We start from the raw sequence: 23,436 nt of genomic DNA, 5'->3' as shown, positions 1-23,436 counted from the left end.
AACATGCTTTTTTATTGCTAATAGAGAGCGGAAGTTCTTCAAAAGACCGGTGAGTGCTATCTGCTTCTCTTTGGAAGATCAATGAGTGAGCACAGGCTGCCATAGTTCCCAGCAGCAAGGGTCCCGTTTACACTAGACGATGCGCTGCCGAGGACGATGATCATTTGTACAAACCAAAAGATCATTTCACCCGAAGAACAATGAACGCTTTGCTTGTTTGTCGGGCGATCAGCAGCCACATTACACTCCTTAATTATCGTGACATGAGCGTTCCCAGGATTACTCATTCATGAGAATTATGCCGTATAAAATGGACCTTAACTTGGTGCATGTCCTATACTTCCAGGGTACAGAAAGTGCACATAATGCCCGTCCAGTACAGATAATGGGCTCATCACCCCACAATAGACTGGAGACCAGAAAATCTGCAGCAGCGATCTGCAGGCACTGCATGTGAATGTCCCTGAACTGGATAGAAGGAGAAAGGCAGACAACAAGGTCATTGACTACAGTGTGTTGAGGAAAGGAGCTGTGCTCCAGACTAGTCAGAGTGGAAACCTCAGCACCACAGAAAACGGATGAGACGATAGGTCTTGCTGCAAGTATCATTTATTTTGATCCGGCAAAGAGTCAAAACAGATATGGTCCAATGTGTTGACCGAAAATGCCGGGACCTTATCTGTTTTGACTCTTTGCTGGATCAAAATAAATTATATTTGCAGCAAGACCTATCGTCTCATCCGTTTTCTGTGGTGCTGAGGTTTATACAGTCATTTTTGCTAACAGAGTCCATTTAAGAAGGAAAGTCGATAAGAGGAACTTGCCGCACCATAAATGACCTCATGCTGTTCTTACACTGTGACTTTGTAGTGTTGTTGAATTGCTCCTTTTCACTTTTCGTCGGGGGTAGAGAGCAGCTTTCAGTCTCAAAGGTTTCACCATCATTAATATTTAACCTGAGATAGAAAAAAATGAAGATAAGTCTTGTTTATTCTGGGTATAATATACAAACTGATCAAAAGGATTCCAAGATTCTTGCCGGTGTTATTAGGCTCGAGCCGTATAAAAGTACTGTTGTGCAGTCAGTATACTTTTTTTTTTAAGCCCACTGTATACAATGGGCAATGCTTGTTAGGGGAAGGTGTGTGGAAGTCAGTGAAGCCCTGAGAAGGGTGGTAAATTGCTGATCAGAGGGTGTCTGACTGCTGGGACCCGCACCGATGGGCAGAACAAGGAAACTTCATTCCTGATTATCCCCATTATAAAATGGAGTGGTAGGTAAAAACGCCCAACCACCGCTCCATTCACTCTTTATGGGACTGCCAGAAAAGCTGAGCACAGCCCTATAGAGAATGAATGGATGAGCACCAATATCAACAGCGAAGGAGGAGCCGCGAGGACCGACGCGGACGGCGAAGGAGGAGCCGACGCGGACGGCGAAGCCGACGTGGCTGCCGAACTCACAGGTGGAGATTGAAGTTGTTCCTTTCAAAGTCATCACAGTGGAATTCACATCGCTTCCATCCATCCTCTGTTTTCATCCAGCTCCAACCTGGAGAACGCCAATCTTGACCCAGAAACGGCATGATTATCCTGCTGGGAGTTGTACTCCTGTTAGGTCATATATTAGTCATTTGATGCATGCATTAGGCTTTGTTCACACAAGCCAGGATTCATGACTTGTTACCACACAGCTTAATTCTCAACGTGACCTTACCCCAATTCTACTGCATCGTCACAAAGTGGAAGACACCAAGGTAAGAGTTTATCAGACTTGACATAAAACACCAGAACCTCTACAGAATCTGAAAACAGGGCTATGACGTCCCGTTTGGAACGGGTAATGGTCATACGTACACAGCGTCTGTAGCCTGACACATTTGCAGAGTCTTGAGATATTGGTTCAGAGTGTGAAAACGTTCAGATGTTTGCCCCTATACTTTACACTACAGGTGAAGACCCCCCACAGGTTGTCCCACAGTCTCCAGGATCGGTGGTATCTCAGGTCATTGCGTCCAAGTGAGTGGGGGTCTCATGGCTCCTGTGCCACAGAACGGCAACATTCAGAAAACTTCTATGGGAGCAAGAAATGTTCTGTGCTCCGCCGCTCACCTGGCCCTTTAACACCAACCTGTGCACCAGACATTGTTATTGGCTGACAGTGAGGCTGTGTTCACACGTAACTTTTTTTTGCGTTTCCGCGGCGATTTTAAACGCGCGACTTTGCCGCGAAAATGCAAAAATGATAATTACTTACCGGTAATTTGATTTTCCAGAGCCATGACAGCACCGCAGACATGAGAGTAGGTATCCGCCCCCAGGAAACAGGAAACCTGTAGCGCATAGGCCAGACGAAATTTCCACCGGTGTAGTAGCGAATCCACCCCCTCTGGTTGCTCTCTTGGATTTAGGGAGTAGTACCTTTCCACTTTCTGATTTTCCCTGGTGGCAACAGTTCTACTTCTGGTGTGCCCAAGGCAGCGCAGATTTCCCCAGTTATTTTTTGACTTAGGGACCATTCTCCCTGGTGTAGTACATAACGGCTTAAATAATCGGCCAGATAGTTGTCTGCCCCCTTTAAATGTACCCGATAAGGACAGAAGATTGTTTTCCGCCCATGCGAATAATTCCCTGGCCTCTGCCATAAGGGTTGCCGATCTTGTACCCCCTTGTCTGTTTATGTATGCTATGACCGTGTTGTTGTTGGATAATATGGTGACATGTCTCCCTTGCACTTCTCGCTTTACTAGGGGAAGGGCTCGCCTTACAGCCGTCAGTTCTTTTAGATTTGAGGATGCATCCCTCATTCCAGGTTCCCACTGGCCCTGTAGGGTTCGTTTCTCTATGTGTGCCCCCCAACCACTCGGACTTGCGTCCGTGGTCAGTACCACAGAGTTTTGAGTAGTCCAGGGCACTGATCTGGTTAAGTTTTCGGTGCTCAGCCACTATTTTAGCGACTCCTGCATTTGAGGGGAGAGAATGATCTCCTGGTTTAAATTGGAAGGACCCTTCTCCTGCTCGGATAGGATCTGCCACTGTAGTTCTCTCGTAAGGGCTTGTGCCCACCGGACCGCTGGGATTGTTGCTGTTAACGTGCCCAGGAGTGACATTGCCTCTCTTACTGATATGGCTCGACCGGATTGTATCCGTTGTATTTTTTGTTGGATAGCCCCAATTTTTCTTTCTGGAAGAATGCACTGCTGTTTTAATGAGTCCAATTGAATTCCAAGGAATTCTTGTGACTGCACTGGAGTTAATTAGGATTTTTTCAGATTGATCATCCAGCCTAACCTGGTTAATATTTCCAGGACCTTTGTAACTGCATTTGCGCAATTTTGCTTGTCGTTTGCTATGACCAGGAAATCGTCTAGATAGGGTACTAGCAGGATATTCTCCATTCTTATAAACGACGCTACTTCCCCGATGATTTTTGTAAATATACGAGGGGCCACTGATACCCCGAAGGGTAGGCACTGGTACTCTAGATGAGTGGGGACTTGAGCAATCTCTACCATCAGTCTTAGCTATTGTTTGTGTTCTCCCCATATTGGGACATGGTAATAGGCGTCGGTAAGATCTATTACTGCCATGTAGCAACCCGGGTCGAGTAGCTTCACTGCTGACCCCAAGGTCTCCCATTTTGAATTTCTCTGTTCTGATGTATTGGTTCAGGGCTTTGAGATTGAATATTGTTCTTAGTGACACATCTGGTTTTGGCATGAGGAACAGAGTGCTGTAAGACCTTTTCCCTTCTTGATGACACGGTACTTTTATTAGTACCTCTTTTTGAATGAGGAGCTGGATCTCCTTTTCTAGCGTAGCCTGATTCATTTTGGCTACCCGGGTCACTTTTAGTCTTTGAGGTGGAAGGCTTAGAAAACTTAGTCGTAGGCCCCCGGCTAACAGGTCAGTTACCCACTTTGAGGCGGGCAATGCTACCCACTGATGGACAAAGAACCGAAGCCTTCCCCCAACTGCCCTGGCGTCATTGCTTAGTATCGTGTCTCGGGGTGGTTTTACTAAAGAGGAATCCTCTCTCTTTTCTTTCCCTCCAGGGTCTACCCCGCGTGGTTCTATCGTCTGCCGCCCTCGGCTCCCTCTGTTCCCTGCTCCACGAAAGGACGAGCGAGCTTCAGTCCACCGACGCCTAGGGTGGAAACCGTTTTTTCTTATCTGACGCCTTTCTAAAATTTCGTCCAATGCTTTCCCAAACAAGTATTGACCCTCACAAGGGACGGCACAGAGTTTAACCTTTGACTGGAAGTATGCTGACCAGTTTTTTTAACCAAAGTGCTCTGAGGCCTGAATTTGAAAGGGTGCATGCACGGACGGCACCGCGGACGGAATCTACTGCGGCGTCCGCCAGGAATCCCGCTGCCTTCTGTAGGGAAGGTATTGCCTTCAGCAGTGTCTCCCTTGGGCATTTATTCTTAATTTGGTCACTTAATTCGTCTAACCACTTGACCATAGCATGTGCTGTACAAGTGGCGGCCACCCCCGGTTTAAACGAACAAGCCGATGCTTCCCAAGCAGATTTTGCGTCCGCTTTCTTGTCAAGGGGATGGCAATGCTATTCCCCTGGATGTACTAGCAATGGCGGCATCTAGTCTGGGAGCTTTTTCCCCATTTATTGCATAATAATTTTTTTGTTGGGTTTCTTCCATTCTCTCTTGATTAAATTTAACAGGCAATCATGGAAGGTAAAAACCCTTCGTTTTTTCCCCTCAAGATTGCTAAACATAGCATCTTGAATTGATTTTTGGCTCTTTTGGTGTCTCAAGTCCCATTGTGGACCTTACAAGCTTTAGTAATTTCCCAATGTCCTCAGATAGGAAATATGGACGACCCTTTTCCTCGTCCGAGGAGTCCAGGTCCGAGTCCCCTATCTTGCTCTTCCTCAGGCTCTATATCAGTAGTTATCTCTGTGGGAGGGAGCGGAGGAGGTGGGGGCGGGAGTGAGGCAGGTGTTATATCGGAGCTAGGTGTCTGCTCTTTTAATTAATCTTTTACCGTCGATTTTACTTGATCCCGGATCATAGCTTTAATGCTTTGGAGCAGGGATGGTGACTCTTCGGCCACTGTCTTTTTAATGCACGAGAGACAGAGTCGCTTCTCATACGTTTTAGCTAGGGCCTTTTTGCATAATGCACATTCCTTGTTCTTTTGTTTGGATGTGGCCTTTCCCTACAGAAGACATACATAGGGCAATTGTTAATATATTGTGCTGCCTTACAAAGGCACTCACCCGGCCCCTTTTCTGGGTACCCCGGTAGCCGGTGACTCTTCCTCCTGCGCGTGCCCCTCGACTTCAGGATCCATTTGCATTCTGCTGCTGGTCTGGCTCTATAACACTGGAGCCTGTGTGCAGCCTCTCAGGGACCAGTGGCGCCTGCCTCGTCTCCCTTTTTATGGAGGAGCGGTGCGCGCTTCTGGGACTGCTCCCGCCCGGAAGTGCCCAGTACACCGCTCCCCCGGTGTGTGACGTCACTTCCGGTGTGACCCCGGAAGCCGTCGCCACTCAGTTGGCGCCAGCGTCATGGTGGCCACGCCTCCCCCAGCCGTGCCTCCCACTGGAGCAGCCGCCGGGGAGTCACACGAGGACACCGCTCACAGCGCCCACCGAGCTGAGCTGACAGGAGCGCACCACCACGCCCCGCTGCCATCCTCTCCCCGCGGACCTTGGCCTCCTGACCGGACGTCATCAGAGGGGGATCCCTCCGGAGGTACAGGCTCTGCCCCATGCCTGCGGGAAACAGGAAACCAAACTGGGGAGAGAGGTGCCGCCCCCTTCTTATGTCTCTGCTACAGGTTTCCTGTTTCCTGGGGGCGGATACCTACTCTCATGTCTGCGGTGCTCTCATGGGGGAAGGAAAAAAAACAGTATCCCATGCATTCCTATGGGATTCTGCAATGCTGCGGATTTTCCCGCGGCAGAATCGCATCGCAGAAAAATACGCAGCATGCTCATTAATTTTGCGGAATCGCGGCGATTCCGCCCACCATGCGAAAAGTAAACAGAACATTTGCAGATGGTACCCATGGTCTGGAGGAGAGGAGACGGTCCTCCGGGCTCTGTGTACCATAACCCTGTAAAAAAATAGAATTAAAATAAAAAAAAATAGTCATATTCTCACCTTCCGATGTCCCGCGCAGCGTCCCCAGGTTTCAGCGATGCTCCCGGCAAGTCCCGCTCCCCGTGATGCACTGCGACAATGACCTTTGATAACGTCGCGGTCTCACGACACCACTACGTCAAAGGTCATTGTTGCAAGGCATCGCTGGGAACGGGACCTGTCGGAGCATCGCGGAAGCCTGGGGACGCTGCGCGGGACATCAGCAGGTGAGAAAAACACCATTTTTTTAAATTATTTTTAACATTAGATCTTTTTACTACTGATGCTGCATAGGCGGCCTCTATAGTAAAAAGTTGGTCACACATCAAACACTATGTTTGAAAAGTGTGACCAACCTGTCAGTTCTCAAAGCGATGCTACAGATCGCTTGGAAAACGCTAGCATCCTGAAAGCTGATTACACTTGCAAATCGCTAGTTTTCCCGCGGGAAAAAGCGATTTTCCCACGGAATGGAATTCCCACGGTAACTTCCGCAGGAATTCCGCAACGTGTGCACATGGCCTGACACAGAGAACGTTGTTGTTCAAAACAAGCGCGGCAGATTCTATATAGCAGAAGGGGTGGGACCCAAACAGAGGGGGCAGGGGTACTACTACTGGACGTCACGGCCCGAACATGGGAGGGAGAGCTGAATAGGGAAGGGTGAGAAGGGGAAGTGGGCGCAGCACAGGGGGTCTAACAGGCAAGGGGGGCCTGAATGGGCAAAAGGGTGGGGTGCTGTACAGGAGGCCTGCAAGGGGGGGGGAGATCTGCAGGGGCTATTGCCGAACAGAGAACCCGGATGGGTGAGGGGGGTCTTTACAGGGAGCATGGACAGGAAAGGGTGGGTGCTCAAGAGTGGTGGTACTACAAGAGGGACCTAAATGGGGAAGTGGGGAGGGGGCTCTGCACGGGTGGGGGGGGGGGGGTGCGAGGGCTCTACAGGACGTCTGGCACCCCCTGGTCAGGGCACTGTTCCGGCCGCTCTGTAGTGACCTCAGATGAGCGGTACAGGAGACAGTCTGGAGCGCGGCACACACTGCAGTCACACTACTAAACCACAGCTACTTCTACCGCCGGAGAACTACCACTCCCAGCATGCGCCGCCTTCCCCACACCCGCTACCTGAGCAGCAGCCGCCGTCCGCTCTACATGGAAGAACCAGGACTTGTTGACGGAAGTCTCTGATCTGTCTTCTTATGGCAATGGCGCCGTCAGCCCCGCCCTCTAGGGTGCTTATTGGTTGAATCTCTAACTCCGCCCCCAGACTCTGCTGTTATTGGCCACGGAGTGATGATCACGTGACGTTTACCACATGTTTCTGTTTTCTTTTTGCTGTGGTCTGTGCTGTGCAGTGTGATCGGAGGAGAGGGCAGTGATCGGAGGAGAGGGCAGTGATCGGAGGAGAGGGCAGTGTGATCGGAGGAGAGGGCAGTGATCGGAGGAGAGGGCAGTGATCGGAGGAGAGGACAGTGTGATCGGAGGAGGACAGTGTGATCGGAGGAGAGGGCAGTGTGATCGGAGGAGAGGACAGTGTGATCGGAGGAGAGGGCAGTGTGATCGGAGGAGAGGACAGTGTGATCGGAGGAGAGGACAGTGTGATCGGAGGAGAGGGCAGAGTGATCGGAGGAGAGGACAGTGTGATCGGAGGAGAGGGCACAGTGATCGGAGGAGAGGGCACAGTGATCGGAGGAGAGGGCACAGTGATCGGAGGAGAGGACAGTGTGATCGGAGGAGAGGGCAGAGTGATCGGAGGAGAGGACAGTGTGATCGGAGGAGAGGACAGTGTGATCGGAGGAGAGGGCAGTGTGATCGGAGGAGAGGGCACAGTGATCGGAGGAGAGGACAGTGTGATCGGAGGAGAGGGCAGAGTGATCGGAGGAGAGGACAGTGTGATCGGAGGAGAGGACAGTGTGATCGGAGGAGAGGACAGTGTGATCGGAGGAGAGGGCAGTGTGATCGGAGGAGAGGGCACAGTGATCGGAGGAGAGGGCAGTGTGATCGGAGGAGAGGGCACAGTGATCGGAGGAGAGGACAGTGTTATCGGAGGAGAGGACAGTGTGATCGGAGGAGAGGGCAGTGTGATCGGAGGAGAGGGCTGCCACTAGGAATTTCGGGGCCCCCTTGAGACTCCTTTTAGGGTTAACCCCAGCACCGCCTCCATTCCATGAACCTTCCATAGTCCCATAGTCCCTTTCTTGGAAAATCTCCACTTCTGCACCACATCCTCACCAATCACACATTAGCAGTTCCCATCACAAAATCACATCCATAGCCAGCAGCTTTTGTAGACTCTTTTGGCTGGGCTCTACTCTACTGTAACTTATTAAACATTTGTTAAAATATTCAATACAATTCAGGTATATTTTTAATTACTTTTTAATCTTTATAATAACCAATAATATCACATACAAGGGACAAATATTATCGAACATGACCAGACCACATGTTACCACCACAGTGACCAATTACTACAATACTAACCATCAGTAAAAAAAAGCTATACTAATATCACCATAAGTGCCATTATACACAGGAGATCTGTACTCAGTATACAGGGATCTTTACAGAACTCTGTCTATATTGTCAGTGCACAAGGATCCCTAGTGACATTATACACAGGAGCTCTGTATATAGCGTCAGTGTACAGATAATACAGTGATCACCAGTGACACTATACACAGGAGTTCTGTATATAGCGTACAGGTTGTTAGGCGTCAGATTCCTGCAGCTGCACAGCGGGATTCCAGAACCATACATCCAGTGGTCTCCCATTCCTTTCCAACTGCTCAGGGACCTGCACAGCAATCTCAGCGATCCAGGTGCCTTACTCAGACCAGCTCTCTGGGTCTGGATGTTGCTGCCACCTCTGGACCAGCAATGGTAGCGCAACCTGCTTTGCAGGAAACCACTCCAGAGGCTAAGTCCTCTCGCCGCACTACTGGGCATGCCCATGAGACGCTCTCCCAGTGGAGATCGGGGGTCATATTCTCAGGTCCTTGTCCTGATCTGATTGGCCCATCTCAGAGGTCTGGAAGGTCCCGGAAGCGCATGGCTATAAAAGGCCCAAATGGCCGCTCGCCCATGCGCTAGTATAGACTATACTTGCTATGTGTGAATGGTGACGGATGTATGATTCTGGTGACTGACTCATTATAAAACCCCTTCCCTCTGATATTACGCATGTGGATAGGGAACTAGAGAGATAGTCAGCGCCAGTCAGTGGCAAGCTATAGGCCACAGTGCATACCGCACCGCTACACTAGCGTCCGATGGTGTCACGCCTCACGGTACTATCGTATAGCGGCAGTAGTTACCACCGTGCTGCAGTTAGCAGCACTTACCGGCGTCCGCGGTTGCGACGCCGCACGCACGGTAGGTCAAGACGGACATCGACCTCTATCTTGGGCCGTGTCCTATGACCATATACCGTGTGTGCACGCCAGCTGAGACCTGTGAAGCTAACAGCCTCGGCGTTTATGCTTTAGGGCCTCTGTGAGTTTAACAGAGTCCGCTCTGCGCACCCCGGGAGACGTTTAACCCGAGCGCAGTATACCGCCATATAAGCGAGTCCGCCATTACTCAGCAGCGATTGTTGCACCTACTGCACGGTGGACCCCGGGCGGCGAACGCACTTCCTAATATTTATATATAGTGCGTTCCACCGTCCCTAACACAGGTAATACAGTGGTCACTGGTGACATTGTACACAGAATCACTGTATATAATATACAGTGTATACTGTGTGTGTACATGTAATACACTGACTCACCAGTGACGTCTCGAGATTAAGTCCTCCAACTTTACTTTTCATTTTCATCCAGCACAGACCGTCATCACTTCTTCCAGCCAGGACTCATCTTTGCAGGAAATAACACAGTTATATAGAGCACCACTTGCAGAGCACATTAATTTTTCCCGACTTCTACAGTACACCAGATGAAGGAAAAAAGTCGACATAGTGTCGCTCAGTACAGTAACAGGACCCCCTTCATTGAAAACAGTATCCTCCAAATATAAAATACATCACTGCAGTAATAATATATCCCTTAATTTGCCCCTACAGTAATGATATTCCCCACATATTCCCCACTCATATAATCCTGCCCCCATATGAGCTGCCATTCTGTCCCCATATGAGCTGCCATCCTGCCCCAATATGAGCTCCAATCCTCCCATATGAAATCCCATCCTGCCTCCATATGAGCTGCCATCTTGCCCCCATATGAGCTGCCATCTTCCCCTATCTGAACTCCCATCCTGCCCCATATGAGCTCCCATCCTGCCTCCATATGAGCTGCCATCTTGCCCCCATATGAGCTGCCATCTTCCCCTATCTGAACTCCCATCCTGCCCCATATGAGCTCCCATCCTGCCCCATATGAGCTCCCATCCTGCCCCCATATGAGCTCCCATCCTTCTCCCATCCTGCCCCCATATGAGCTCCCATCCTGCCCACATACAAGCTCCCATCCTTCTCCCATACGAGCTCCCATCCTGCTGCATATGAGCGCCCATCCTGTCCCCATATGAGCTTCCATCCTGCCCCCATATGATCTCCCAGTCTTCTCCCTTATGAGCTCCATTCCTTCTCCCATATGAGCTCCTGCTGCATATGAGCTCCCATTCTGCCCCCATATGAGCTCCCATCCATCCCTCATATGAGCTCCCATCCTGCCCTCATATGAGCTCCCATCCTGCCCCCATATGACCTCCCATCCTGTCCCCATATGAGCTGCCATCCATCCGGCCCCCATATGAGCTCCCATCCATCCTGCCCCCATATGAGCTCGCATCCTGCTGCATATGAACTCCCATCCTGGCCCCATATGAGCTCCCAACCTGCCCCCATATGAGCTCCCATCCATCCTGCCCCCATATGAGCTCCCATCCATCCTGCCCCCATATGAGCTGCCATCCATCCTGCCCCCATATGAGCTCCCATCCATCCTGCCCCCATATGAGCTCCCATCCATCCTGCCCTCATATGAGCTTGCATCCTGCTGCATATGAACTCCCATCCTGCCCCCATATGAGCTCCCAACCTGCCCCCATATGAGCTCCCAACCTGCCGCCATATGAGCTCCCATCCATCCTGCCCCCATATGAGCTCCCAACCTGCCCCCACATGAGCTCCCATCCATCCTGCCCCCATATGAACTCCCATCCATCCTGCCCCCATATGAGCTCCCATCCTGCCCCCATATGAGCTCCCAACCTCCCCCCATATGAGCTCCCATCCATCCTGCCCCCATATGAACTCCCATCCATCGTGCCCCCATATGAGCTCCCATCCATTCTGCCCTCATATGAGCTCCCATCCTGCCCCCATATGAGCTCCCATCCATCCTGCCTCCATATGAGCTGCCATCCATCCTGCCCCCATATGAGCTCCCATCCATCCTGCTGCATATGAACTCCCATCCTGCCCCCATATGAGCTCCCAACCTGCCCCCATATGAGCTCCCATCCATCCTGCCCCCATATGAGCTCGCATCCTGCTGCATATGAACTCCCATCCTGCCCCCATATGAGCTCCCAACCTGCCCCCATATGAGCTCCCATCCATCCTGCCCCCATATGAGCTCCCATTCTACCCCCATATGAGCTCCCAACCTGCCCCCACATGAGCTCCTATCCATCCTGCCCCCATATGAGCTCCCATCCATCCTGCCCCCATATGAGCTCACATCCTGCTGCATATGAACTCCCATCCTGCCCCCATATGAGCTCCCAACCTGCCCCCATATGAGCTCCCATCCATCCTGCCCCCATATGAGCTCCCATCCATCCTGCCCCCATATGAGCTGCCATCCAAACTGCCCCCATATGAGCTCCCATCCATCCTGCCCCCATATGAGCTCGCATCCTGCTGCATATGAACTCCCATCCTGCCCCCATATGAGCTCCCAACCTGCCCCCATATGAGCTCCCATCCATCCTGCCCCCATATGAGCTCCCATCCTGACCCCACATGAGCTCCTGTGGCACCCCCAGGAGTATGGTCGCCACACTGGCTTTGCCTTCCTCCAGGGGAGGGTAATGCCAGGCTTGGAGGCAATGATGGGTCTCTCTCACAGTCAATCCATACATGCAACACAGTTCCACTCCAGGCCAGCAGGGGGAACTCTGAACCAGGATTAAGGTGAGGAGTGCTCTCTGTGGGCCAGGAGAAAGGAGTGGTCAGTTAGTTTGCGGAGGGTGAAGTGTACAGACGTGAAGAGAGAAGCTGGAGGTTGAGCCAGGAAGGAGAGCTCCCTCAGCTTGAAGAGCGCATGAACTGGAGCCTGGTCTCCATGGTTGTACGGATACTAAAGGTCCTGCAACAGATACCAGAGGGGTAGGAGGCTGTAAATGCCCTACTCCCATCTAAGACTTGAGGCACAACAGCAGCTTGGATAGAGAGCCGGGACTCAAAAGAGAAGAGCCCCTGAGATAGGCTACAGCTGTCTGCCGTGCAAGTGAGGTTCTTGAGAACATCTGACAGGAGGAACTCTAGAGTAACTAAGTACTGGAGTGCTTCACACCACAAGGCGCTAGGAAGGAGACTGCACAGCCCGCCTGTGAGAGAGAATTCCTGAGTTGCTTCCAGGCTAGCCTGCTCTGTTACCATCTGTAATCAGGACCCTGGACTGCAGTTATCAAGTAAAGGTACAGAAATTGCACTCCGCTGTGTCTTGTCTGCTTCCTACCCTGTCGGCAGTGCTACATCCCCGTGCCAACCAATTTACACTGCCCTGGGACTACAGCTCCACCTGTGGGGAGCTACACCATCTTTCCTGCACCACACTATCAGTCCCAGCGGATCTGCATGCAGCGTCTGCTTAACACCTCCCTTGCCGAACACCACAGGTGGCGTCACAAACTATTCCATTAACCACAAAAACCACCCTTGATTTGGGCGCCCAGGGCCACGGACCTGGTCACCGTTGCTGTGATACATCCCCCTGACACCGGCCCGGTACCGAGTACCCCACAGCCCTGGGAGGGTGACCCAATTTGGCGTCACGAACAGGATTACGGAGCCCGGTACCCCCCCCGGGGCCTGTGTGCCATAGACTGTGTTTGTGAAAAAAGACTGTGTGTGAAATTTGGCGCCAATCGCCGCCGTTGCCGCGCTGCTTGGCGCGTGCGGGAATAGGAAGGGGCAGGCCTTTCTGGGCGGAGCTTGCCGCAGAGCACGAAGAAGTGAAGTGCCGCGCGGGAAGAGAGGACAACGCGCGAGAAGAGGAGGAGCTGAGGCCTACAGCCAGGAGCATCGGGCCTGCGAAGCGGCCGCCGGTGAGCTCACACAACTCCCGGCCCTGGCTAACGTTAACTAGGGGGGGAGAGAATTTCCGCGCCACAAGGAGATGCAGCGGCGGACGCCGCCGCCAACCCCGCAGCACCGCAAGGAGGAGCGCCTGCAGCAGCGGTCTCCATAATGCCGCTGTCCATGCCCTACATACCGGGAGCGGCCTGGCTACCGCAGTACTCGGGTGGGTCACATACCCTGAGTGAATTTAAAGAGAGACAGTGCAGTTTGTTTAAAGTTTACCCCCTGTCTGAAAGCCAGAAGGTGAATATCCTGATTGGACAGCTAATGGGTGCAGCACAGAGAGAAGTGAAAGCCTGGCAGGACACTGATAAAGAGACTGTTGTAAAGATCCTGGCCAAGCTGAGAAGCAGCTTTGACACTCACACTGCAGCTGAAATCAAGATGAGGTTCTTTGGCTGTAAACAGAGGGCACAAGACAGTATCAGGGACTATGCTCTCAACCTGCAGGAGGCGCTGCGAGCAGTTAAGCAAGTTGATCCTGAGAGTGTAAAGGAAGAAGATAAACTGTTAAAGGAGCAGTTCATTGAAGGACTTCTATCCAGTACACACAGAGGACATTTGCGCATCCTAAGGCCTCTTTCACACATCAGGTTTTCGCCGTCAGGCGCGATCCGGCGCTTTTGACAGAAACCGGATCCGGCGAAATGCAATGCCGGATCCGGTTTCCCCCCCATTGACTTGCATTTGCGCCGGATCGCGCCGGATGGCCATGCGTTTCATCCGGTTTTCGCCGGATCCGGCAATGTGTCACGATCCGGCGTCTGGAAAAAACGGCTACTGTAACGTTTTTTGTCTCCGGTGAAAAAGCCGGACACGCCGGATCCGGCGCGTCCGGCTTTTTCACACAATGAAAGCCTATGAGCGCCGCAATGCGCCGGATCCGGTTTTTTGGTCTGAGCATGCTCAGTAGCTCTGCCCACAGGAGATATATAAAAGCAAGACAATGGGACCCTCAGCCACACCCAACATGCCACCCAAGCCAAGAACCAGGAGCAGGAGAAGGCAGCAGACATCTGCAGCAGCACCATCAGCACCACCCCAAATGGAGCAGCAAATGGAACATGCTGAGGAGGGGAGTCCAGCAGCAGATGAGAGACGATAATTATCAAATCCCCCATTCCTCCAAACTAGGGCCATGGAATATCAAGATATTCATTGGCCCTTTGTTTCTCTTTATTCAACAGCCGCCAAAGAGATGCAGCAGCAGCAGCAGCAGAAATGGCATCACTGGCAGCAGCAACAGCAGCAGCAATACCCACAGCCATGGAGTCTGGCCATCAACAGGACAGCACATCTTCTTCTGGGAGCCCTCCCTCGCATCGTCAGCGTTTGACGGTAAGTTTTTATTTCCAAAATCCATCATCTCTGTAATATATGTCTATTCATTGCCTTTTATTTCAAAACAGGAATCACAAGATGAAGAGGAGCTCCCAGAAGAAGAAGGAAGGGGTGGACAGACACTTGGAGTGGGCTCACAATTGGTAAGTTTTTTGCATCAAACGCAGAAACACAACATCACACTACACACAACACATAGAAAACAATGTTCTGCAGACCACACACAGCAAACAAATGCCTACATCCAAAGACATAACATTTTTTGTTTTCTTCTCTAGTCTTCCCAATCTGGTGCTCGGCCAAGAGGTCCTCGCAGTGCCTCCCAGGGTCGTCGGCGACAGCAACGCGGCGGTCACCAGCGTGTAAGTATAAATATTTTTGCTTTGTTTTTTTGCACTTTTTATTTCATTTCTTTTGTGGAGGCTAATGTTATTTTTGTCTTTTTCTTTAACAGCCTTCACAGCGTGCTCCCGACTCTGACGGTGAGGATGGAGGACTCGATGTGGACCACCTCATCGATCTCGTCAGACAAAGGGAGCCGCTCTGGAATATGGCTGACCGCCGCCACGCTGACCTTATCGTTACCCGACGACTCTGGGAGGAAATCTGTTTGCTCCTTGTGGGCCGCTGGGAGGACCTCGATGTTCGGGCCCAGATTAAAGAGCGTAAGTATATACAGTACCGGTTGCTTGATGTAAACCAGTGTTTCCCGAACTCCAGTCCTCGTGGTCCCCACGGATCATGTGTTCAGGATTTCTATTTACTATGGAAATCCTGAAAACATGACCCCTGGGGACCATGAGGACTGGAGTTTGGGAAACACTGATGTTGTATACTAACCACTCCTTTCTCGTTTCAGGGAACAGAATTGTGAATCGGTGGCGGACTGTGAGGGATCGTTTCAAGAAGGAGTTCAATAAAGAGATGCGGGCCCCGAGTGGATCTGGAGGACGCAGGAGCAAGTACAAGTACGCACAAGCCCTGTCGTTCCTCCGGGAAACAATGCTCACCAGAAGGTAAATATTACACACCACATGTGAAAAAAAATGTTAGATGTAACTTTTTTTTTTCAGCCAGGGCCATACCATGTCAGTATTTTAATTGTTTTTTTTTCTCTTTATTCCACAGCACGGTGAGCAGCACTCGGGAGCCTGCACGATTGGACCCTTCTGAGGCGATCCCTGAGGAGACCGGCACCGAGGGACACTTCGACCGCCCCAGTACATCTGCACCTTCCCAGCCTTCCCACACATTCGACCCATCTGTCCCATCCACCAGCACAGGAGCATCGTGGCCGCCTACATTACATGAAGCTGCTGGTGAGGAGATCGCCTTCCCTTTACCCCACCCTTCTGCCCCTGCCACCTCTAGTACACCTGCGGGTACTGGGCGGCAGCGGCAGAGGGGTCAGGAAAAGAGTTATGCGCAAGAGTTCTTGCATCTGAATGCATCTTTCCAGAACTGTCTAAAAGTCTTGTCAGAGCAAATCTCCGCAGGCTTTCAGCAGATCAACTCCAGCATTCTGGAGGTGAAGACACTTCTGCAAACCATGCATTCAGAAGCAAGATCTTCGCCAAACCACACCTTTTTCAGGTCTGTTGTGGAGCGCATGGCAACACTATCTCCTACCCAGCAGATGCATGTAATGCATTCGTGCCACGGTGCTCTACAGCAGGTTACCTCCCAACCTCCACCTCCCACCACTGTAGTTCCTCCACCTGCACCCCCTCCAGCCACTTTCCATCCTCCCCCTCCTATTACATCTGCACCCCCTCCAGCCACTTTCCATCCTCCCCCTCCTATTACATCTGCACCCCCTCCAGCCACTTTCCATCCTCCCCCTCCTATTACATCTGCACCCCCTCCAGCCACTTTCCATCCTTCCCCTCCTATTACATACCAGCAACCTCACCAGTACCAGCAACCTCCCCAGTACCAGACATCTCCCCACTTCCAGCAACCTGCCCCGTACCAAACTCCTTCCCCGTACCAAACTCCTTCCCCATACAACTTTCCATCAACATCATCTGCTCCTACAGTCCCTGCCCAACCCTCCACTCCACCGCCCACCACCTCTTCTGCCTCCAACATGTCCACCCATTCTGTAGCTTTTTCCACACCTTCACCTCTCACTGTTCCTTCCCCACCACGATCCCAGTCCTCTCTCCACACACCCAGTGTCGAAGTGTCCCGCAGCCCCTCCAGCAGTATTTCCACCCCACACTACACAGATTTGTAATTTTTTTTTTTTTAATAAAAATGCCCATTGGGTTTAAAACCTTTATTAAAAAAGTTTTTTGCACTTTAAAAACATTTTACAAAAAAAAAAAATTTTAAATAAAAGTTAAATTATCGTTTCACAATGGTTGTCTGTCTTTTCTTTCTGCGGCGAACTATGTTTAAAAAAAAGGTTAAATACAGGGTATTTCAAAGGTAAAAAGGTATTCAAAACCAGGTATATAACTGTGGGTAAATTTTAGCTTTTTGCCACAGTTGTGTTCCTGGTTGTGTTTGAAGCAAAGTATTTCACCTAAAAAGTTGTGTTTATTGTTGGTGATTTCCTAACAATGTACACAACTTTTGTTAAAAGGTGAAATACTTTGCATAAAACACAACCAGGTACACACCTGTGGCCTGAAGCTAAAAATAGTAGACCATGACAAGATAGCCAACTTTGGTTGGCAAAGGTATATACTGTTGGTCCAGAAGGTACACAAGTTTGGTTAGGGCACAAATCTTTCACACTCTGTCATCCTGCCAGTGTACTCTGCCTTGAGGGTCAATTTTAAAAACCGGATCCGGCGTAATCCGTCGAAAAACGGATAGAAAAACGGATGAACCGGATGAGACGGATCCGGTTTTGTCTGTCAAGAACAAGACGGATCCGGCAGAAAACCGGATCCGGCACATCAGGTTTTACAAAACATTTGACGGATCCGGCATTCCGGCACAACGCCGGATCGCGCCTGACGCCGAAAACCTGATGTGTGAAAGTAGCCTAACCCTGCAAGACCCTGATCTGGACTTTGCTGATTTTAAGGACAGGGCTATACGGGCACTGCAAGAACCTGCTGACAGCCGTCCAGCGCCCCTGAGGCGCCCAGCGATCACCTACCACCGTCTTTCCCTTCCATCCCTGTGGAGGCTGATGCCCAGCCTCTGGATAAAGATCCAACTGGGGAGCTGCGTCTTCAGGTCCAGGAGTTGACCAAAGGAATGGCTGCACTTACCAAAACCGTGCAGTCCCTACAGGTGTCCTCCAAAAAAAAGATCCAGCTTGCTTCCAGTCCAGAGGATGTCCCGTGGCTCCGGAGGAGGAGAGCCCGTCACTTCGAGGAAGGAACAACGATCGCTATGACCAGGACGGACGTCCCATCTGTCGTCGCTGTTACAAGGCAGGTCATCTTGCAAGGTACTGTCCTTTAAACGAGCAACCCCTGGGGCAGAGGGCCAACCCCCAGGAGTAGGACCAGCAGGCCCAAGGAACTGGCGAGCCAAGTATGTGGGAGGGAGACCGATCCTTCCTGTGGTGATTGACGGCGTCCCCATGAACGCTTTGCTGGACACTGGCTCCCAGGTGACCACTATGCTGCATATTTTGTATAAGAGATATTGGGCTGATTCTGAACTCACCCGTGGCCCAACTGATGAACTGACAGTAGTTGCCAGTAATGGTCAGACTTTGCCGCAGATTGGATGTAAAGAGGTTACTGTTAAAGTGGGTCGGGTAGAGCTGAAATCTCAGGGCCTGATAGTAGTTGATATTGATCGATGTGAATGTAATCCCATGATGACTCTTGGTACCAATGTACTGTAATTGAAAACTGGCCGAGGTTATTGTCTTGTTGCAACAGATGGCTGAGACTGCTGGTTCCGGAGAACAACGAGTTCTGCAGAAGGAGATCTGAGCCCTGATGCAAAGACAGCAGGTAGAACTCTCTGGCGGAGAGATTGGCAGCGTCAGAGTGAGTGATGCTTTCCCCATTGCAATACCCCCCAGATGTGAAATGTTGATATGGTGTTGGGCAGCTATAGGTTTCAGAGGAAGAGATTACCAGGCATTGGTAGAACCAGTATATTCTGATAGTAGGCCCACTGTCCTGACAGCCAGAGGGGTGGTTGATGTACGTAAGGGGAGAGTACCTGTACGCCTTTTGAACTGTGGGGAAGAGAAGGCCACAATACCTCGGTACGCCATAGTTGCTAAGCTGCTCACCGTTAATAACAACTCTTTGCAGGCAGCAGAGCCTTTGGTCTCATCCGATCAGGTGGAGGACAATGGTTCTGTGAAGCAGCCAGAGGAGTGGTGTCAGCAACTGCAGGTGGGAACTGACTCTACACCTTCATACCAGAGAAATGGGGTTTACAGAATGACACAAGAGTATGAGCGGGTATTCAGCAAACACCCACTATATTTTGGGCAGGCAAAAGGGGTCCAACATCATATCCCTGTAGTGTCGGTGGTGGGGTGCCGAGCTGGGGGGGGGTGGTCCTACTTTTTTACCACGCAGAGATGATGACAGAGACACGATGAGGCAGATTCTGGGTGCAACAGGTCCAAGTTTATTTCATTACTTGCCGTCCGCCTGACGGCCTCCGCAGCACACCGCACGTTTCTTCACTTATCGGCCCTCCGTTTCCAGAGCCGTTTACACACCGTACTTTTACAATAAGGACGTACATATGCGTACTGTCCCTCCTTCACTTGTTCGACGCTCCTGCCAGGTCCGCCACTGTGGCCGCCCTAGGCCCAATAACCAACAGCGCTTTCACTGGTCAGTCGTCGTGTCAAATACGGTATATGGCACTCACTGCCTCGTCTCTTCTGCGGTATCTTTCTGTCAGGACCACCCCCTGACGTTTCCCTCTCCTCAGTCCCCTTGGTCGGATTCTCCTCAGGACACACAGACTGGCGAAGTCCTCCTGTCACCTGGGCTCCCCCTGGGGACTGGAACCTTCTGGAACCCTCCCTCAGTATTTATAACTTCCCCGGTTCCTTGAAACTGTCACTAACTGTCACCACGCCCCCCATGACCAACGGTTTCTAAAGCCCTAAGCTGCTGTAAAGTCCTTTGCTCACACTCCACCCTGCCATCTAATGGTCATCCCAAGGTACTGCACGTCCACTACACTTTTCTAGTTGTTTCCCCACTGTAATCACTGTCTCCTACCTACACTGTGCAAACCTATCTTTCTTCACTCTGACTAGTCCGTCCGTCCGGTCACCTTCCCTACACTCCCTTTTCCTTTGTCCATTGTCGTCCTCGACAATCGTCATCCCTGCCTTCGTCGTTCTGAATCTACACCTACATTCTGTTGTCGGACCAGAAGTTGAGCCAAACCCACTATCTGCGGGGGCCGAACCATACTGGGAGCACTATGCTCTGAGCAGCCTACTGCTACTCACCAGCGCGCATGCCACATGACAACGTCTTTCAAATTGGGCAAGGTACACCCGTATTCTCTCTACGGCGTGTATCTTTCCCCTACTCTCCCCTACTGTTACCTTTCACTATCCGGTACGCCATGATCGAGGCCACTCACCTACCAGATCATTGCCGGCGCCCGCCTTTCCTTCTTCAGGGGTGTCCGTGGTGTCGGGGGACCTGACCTAGGACGGCTGTCTTTCTCACATCTTCCCATTCATTTTCCTTCTTTCAATTACATGTCATGGTCGGCGTCCCGGTCTCCCAGACCTCAACTCTTAGATCCCTACCGGATCTCACACTTTCCTTTGGTCCCGCAGACCTTCCCTTAACCCGGACCTGTTGCATTTTACTTTGCATATTATACATCATACAACTTTATAATAGCACAAGTACCCCATTTTTTTATAATTTTTTTTTTTTTCATTTTCTCTTGCTTTTAAAACCAAAATATAACATAACATTGCATTTCCTCTTTCTTCCTCCCCCCCTTCCTTGGACCTGGACACTCCTCCACTTTTCCGTATCCCCGTTCTGTCAGGTAATCATATTTTCGTATATAAAGAACATAGAAAGAAGAAAGAAAGAGAGAGAGAAAATAGTTGCATCAGTTAAACAACAACAAAACTTTTTTCTAAATGCAACTGTCCTTATAATCTGCACAACGGTGCATCGAACTCCTGACAGTCTATACCACTCTCAATGGACAGAGGTGCGGGCTCCACGGGGATACTGAGGGTGTCCATTCAAGTCCTCTTCTTTTCCATGACGGCCTCTCCTTGAGTGTGGAGCAGGTTCCACACTTCCTGCTCCCGGGCCTTTTTCTTCCTGATCACCTCCGCTTCCCACACGGAGGGAACAGCACGGGCCCTGGAGTCCGGTGGGCGGGACTCCGCTGAAAAAGACCGCAAGACAGAAACGGCCGAAGATTTCTGCGGCCCAGCAGCCGCTGGGGTCAGGTGGCAAATGGGGAGAACCGGGTCCTCGGGGGCTGGAATCACAGGGCCCGCTAAATCGGTCGCAGCCGACTCCAGCAGCGGCATAACCGCGGCCTCAGGACAGGCCGCATCCACTACTTCCAACGGAGCTGGAGTAACGGCCGATTTCAACGATGCAGCTGCTATTAGCAGGGAAAGCGCAGCAGCGTCTTCTTTGGGTGAGCTCTGCACTGGTGACTCCGGGCGGGGTAGTTCGGGGACATGAGCGGGGGCCTCGCTCAGCTCTGCATACACCACGGGGCCCGTGGTAACTAGACCTTCCGGTGCGCAGGGGGCCGCGTGCTGCAGCAGAATGGTGGGGGCCGCTTGCGGAGGCACTGGTAGGGCCGGGGGTACTCTCACCTTCCCCGGCGCTGCGGCCTCCGTTTCATCATCACGCAGTTTCCCCCGCAGCCTCCGTTCCTTGCTCCACTGTCCTGCGGGCCTTCCCTCCGGACTCGGGGGCTCCGCTGAGAAGTCCTCTGCTGGTATTGGTGGCAGCCGTTCTCGCTGACTCCCCTCAGGCTCCGCTCCCCGGCTCAGCATCCCGCTGCCTGCCTGTAAATCTGAAGATGACTTCTGGTGCAGCTCCATCTCTCGCCGCCATTGCCACTCTAGGCGGCCGATGCCCCGACACCCACAGCATCTCATACCGTCCGTTGGGCAGCACTCGAATGGCGTCAGACAGCCGCAGCCAAGTTTTTCTTCTGTGCCACTCCTGCTGGGTGGGGCGTTGGCAGACCTTTCCATCCATCTGCCAGGGTCCAATATATGGAAACGTCGGTCTCCGGGCATATATTGCTTCCTTTTGGGGTACGTTGGAGGGGGTCCCAGTCCATTCTGAACAACTGCAAACACCCGGACCTCTCCTCTGCGCTGAAGTAATACCGCCATCTTGGGCAGAATCAGCTACTGCCTTGGATCCTCTGCAAGCAACACAGATCCGACACAGCGTCCCAATTTGTAATCCACAGGTCAGTAATTTTTAGTCCACAGGTGTTTATAATCCGAAATAGAGCAGTCCAAGTTTTCCTCAGTCCTTCAGTTGCAGGCCTGCCGCAGAAGATAGCGTATTAGCGGCGGCGATCCTGCCGACTACGCCAAATGTAGTGTCGGTGGTGGGGTGCCGAGCTGGGGGGGGGTGGTCCTACTTTTGTACCGCGCAGAGATGATGACAGAGACACGATGAGGCAGATTCTGGGTGCAACAGGTCCAAGTTTATTTCATTACTTGCCGTCCGCCTGACGGCCTCCGCAGCACACCGCACGTTTCTTCACTTATCGGCCCTCCGTTTCCAGAGCCGTTTACACACCGTACTTTTACAATAAGGACGTACATATGCGTACTGTCCCTCCTTCACTTGTTCGACGCTCCTGCCAGGTCCGCCACTGTGGCCGCCCTAGGCCCAATAACCAACAGCGCTTTCACTGGTCAGTCGTCGTGTCAAATACGGTATATGGCACTCACTGCCTCGTCTCTTCTGCGGTATCTTTCTGTCAGGACCACCCCCTGACGTTTCCCTCTCCTCAGTCCCCTTGGTCGGATTCTCCTCAGGACACACAGACTGGCGAAGTCCTCCTGTCACCTGGGCTCCCCCTGGGGACTGGAACCTTCTGGAACCCTCCCTCAGTATTTATAACTTCCCCGGTTCCTTGAAACTGTCACTAACTGTCACCACGCCCCCCATGACCAACGGTTTCTAAAGCCCTAAGCTGCTGTAAAGTCCTTTGCTCACACTCCACCCTGCCATCTAATGGTCATCCCAAGGTACTGCACGTCCACTACACTTTTCTAGTTGTTTCCCCACTGTAATCACTGTCTCCTACCTACACTGTGCAAACCTATCTTTCTTCACTCTGACTAGTCCGTCCGTCCGTCAGGTCACCTTCCCTACATCCCCACTGGAGACCACCCATAAAGGAGAGGTACAGACCTATACCCCCAACACAGTACCAATGTGCTAAGAGTATGCTGAAGAGATGAAGGAAGCAGGGGTTATCAGAGACAGTTGTAGCCCATGGGCAGCTCCCATAGTGTTTGTAACGAAAATGGATGGTACCATGAGAATGTGTGTTGATTACAGGAAAATTAACAGCATTACACATAAAGATGCCTACCCATTGACTAGATTTGAAGAGTCCTTAGCTGCACTTAAAACTGTTAACTACTTTTCCACCTTGGATCTCACTAGTGGGTATTGGCAGGTTCCCGTGGCAGAGGCAGACAAGGAGAAAACCGCATTTACCACTCCAATGGGTCTCTGT

At 51.5% G+C, this 23,436-nt stretch overlaps 1 protein-coding gene across 4 annotated transcripts in view; it reads right to left on the bottom strand.

The window, feature by feature from the left end:
* FBXO25 (F-box protein 25) overlaps positions 1-7,381 on the bottom strand; it is a 32,314-nt gene extending 24,933 nt beyond the window's left edge. For 2 of the 4 annotated variants that reach the window (XM_073576450.1, XM_073576454.1), the window contains exons 1-3: positions 7,239-7,381; positions 1,465-1,593; positions 856-956 (exon numbers count right to left, since the gene is read on the bottom strand). In XM_073576450.1, the coding sequence (XP_073432551.1) occupies positions 856-956; positions 1,465-1,586 (223 nt within the window). In that variant the 5' untranslated portion in view covers positions 1,587-1,593; positions 7,239-7,381. Of the gene's footprint in view, positions 1-855; positions 957-1,464; positions 1,612-7,238 lie in introns of all 4 variants that reach the window. The other 2 variants (XM_073576452.1, XM_073576453.1) reach the window with 2 other exon arrangements.
* Positions 7,382-23,436: the final 16,055 nt, after the last annotated feature.

This window comes from Dendrobates tinctorius, unplaced genomic scaffold, assembly GCF_039654945.1.
Source record: "Dendrobates tinctorius isolate UK_male_01 unplaced genomic scaffold, ASM3965494v1 ptg000049l, whole genome shotgun sequence".
NCBI classification, from domain to species: domain Eukaryota; kingdom Metazoa; phylum Chordata; class Amphibia; order Anura; family Dendrobatidae; genus Dendrobates; species Dendrobates tinctorius.
Note: the sequence above shows the minus strand (reverse complement) of the source record. Positions and strands in the feature narration are given on the sequence as shown.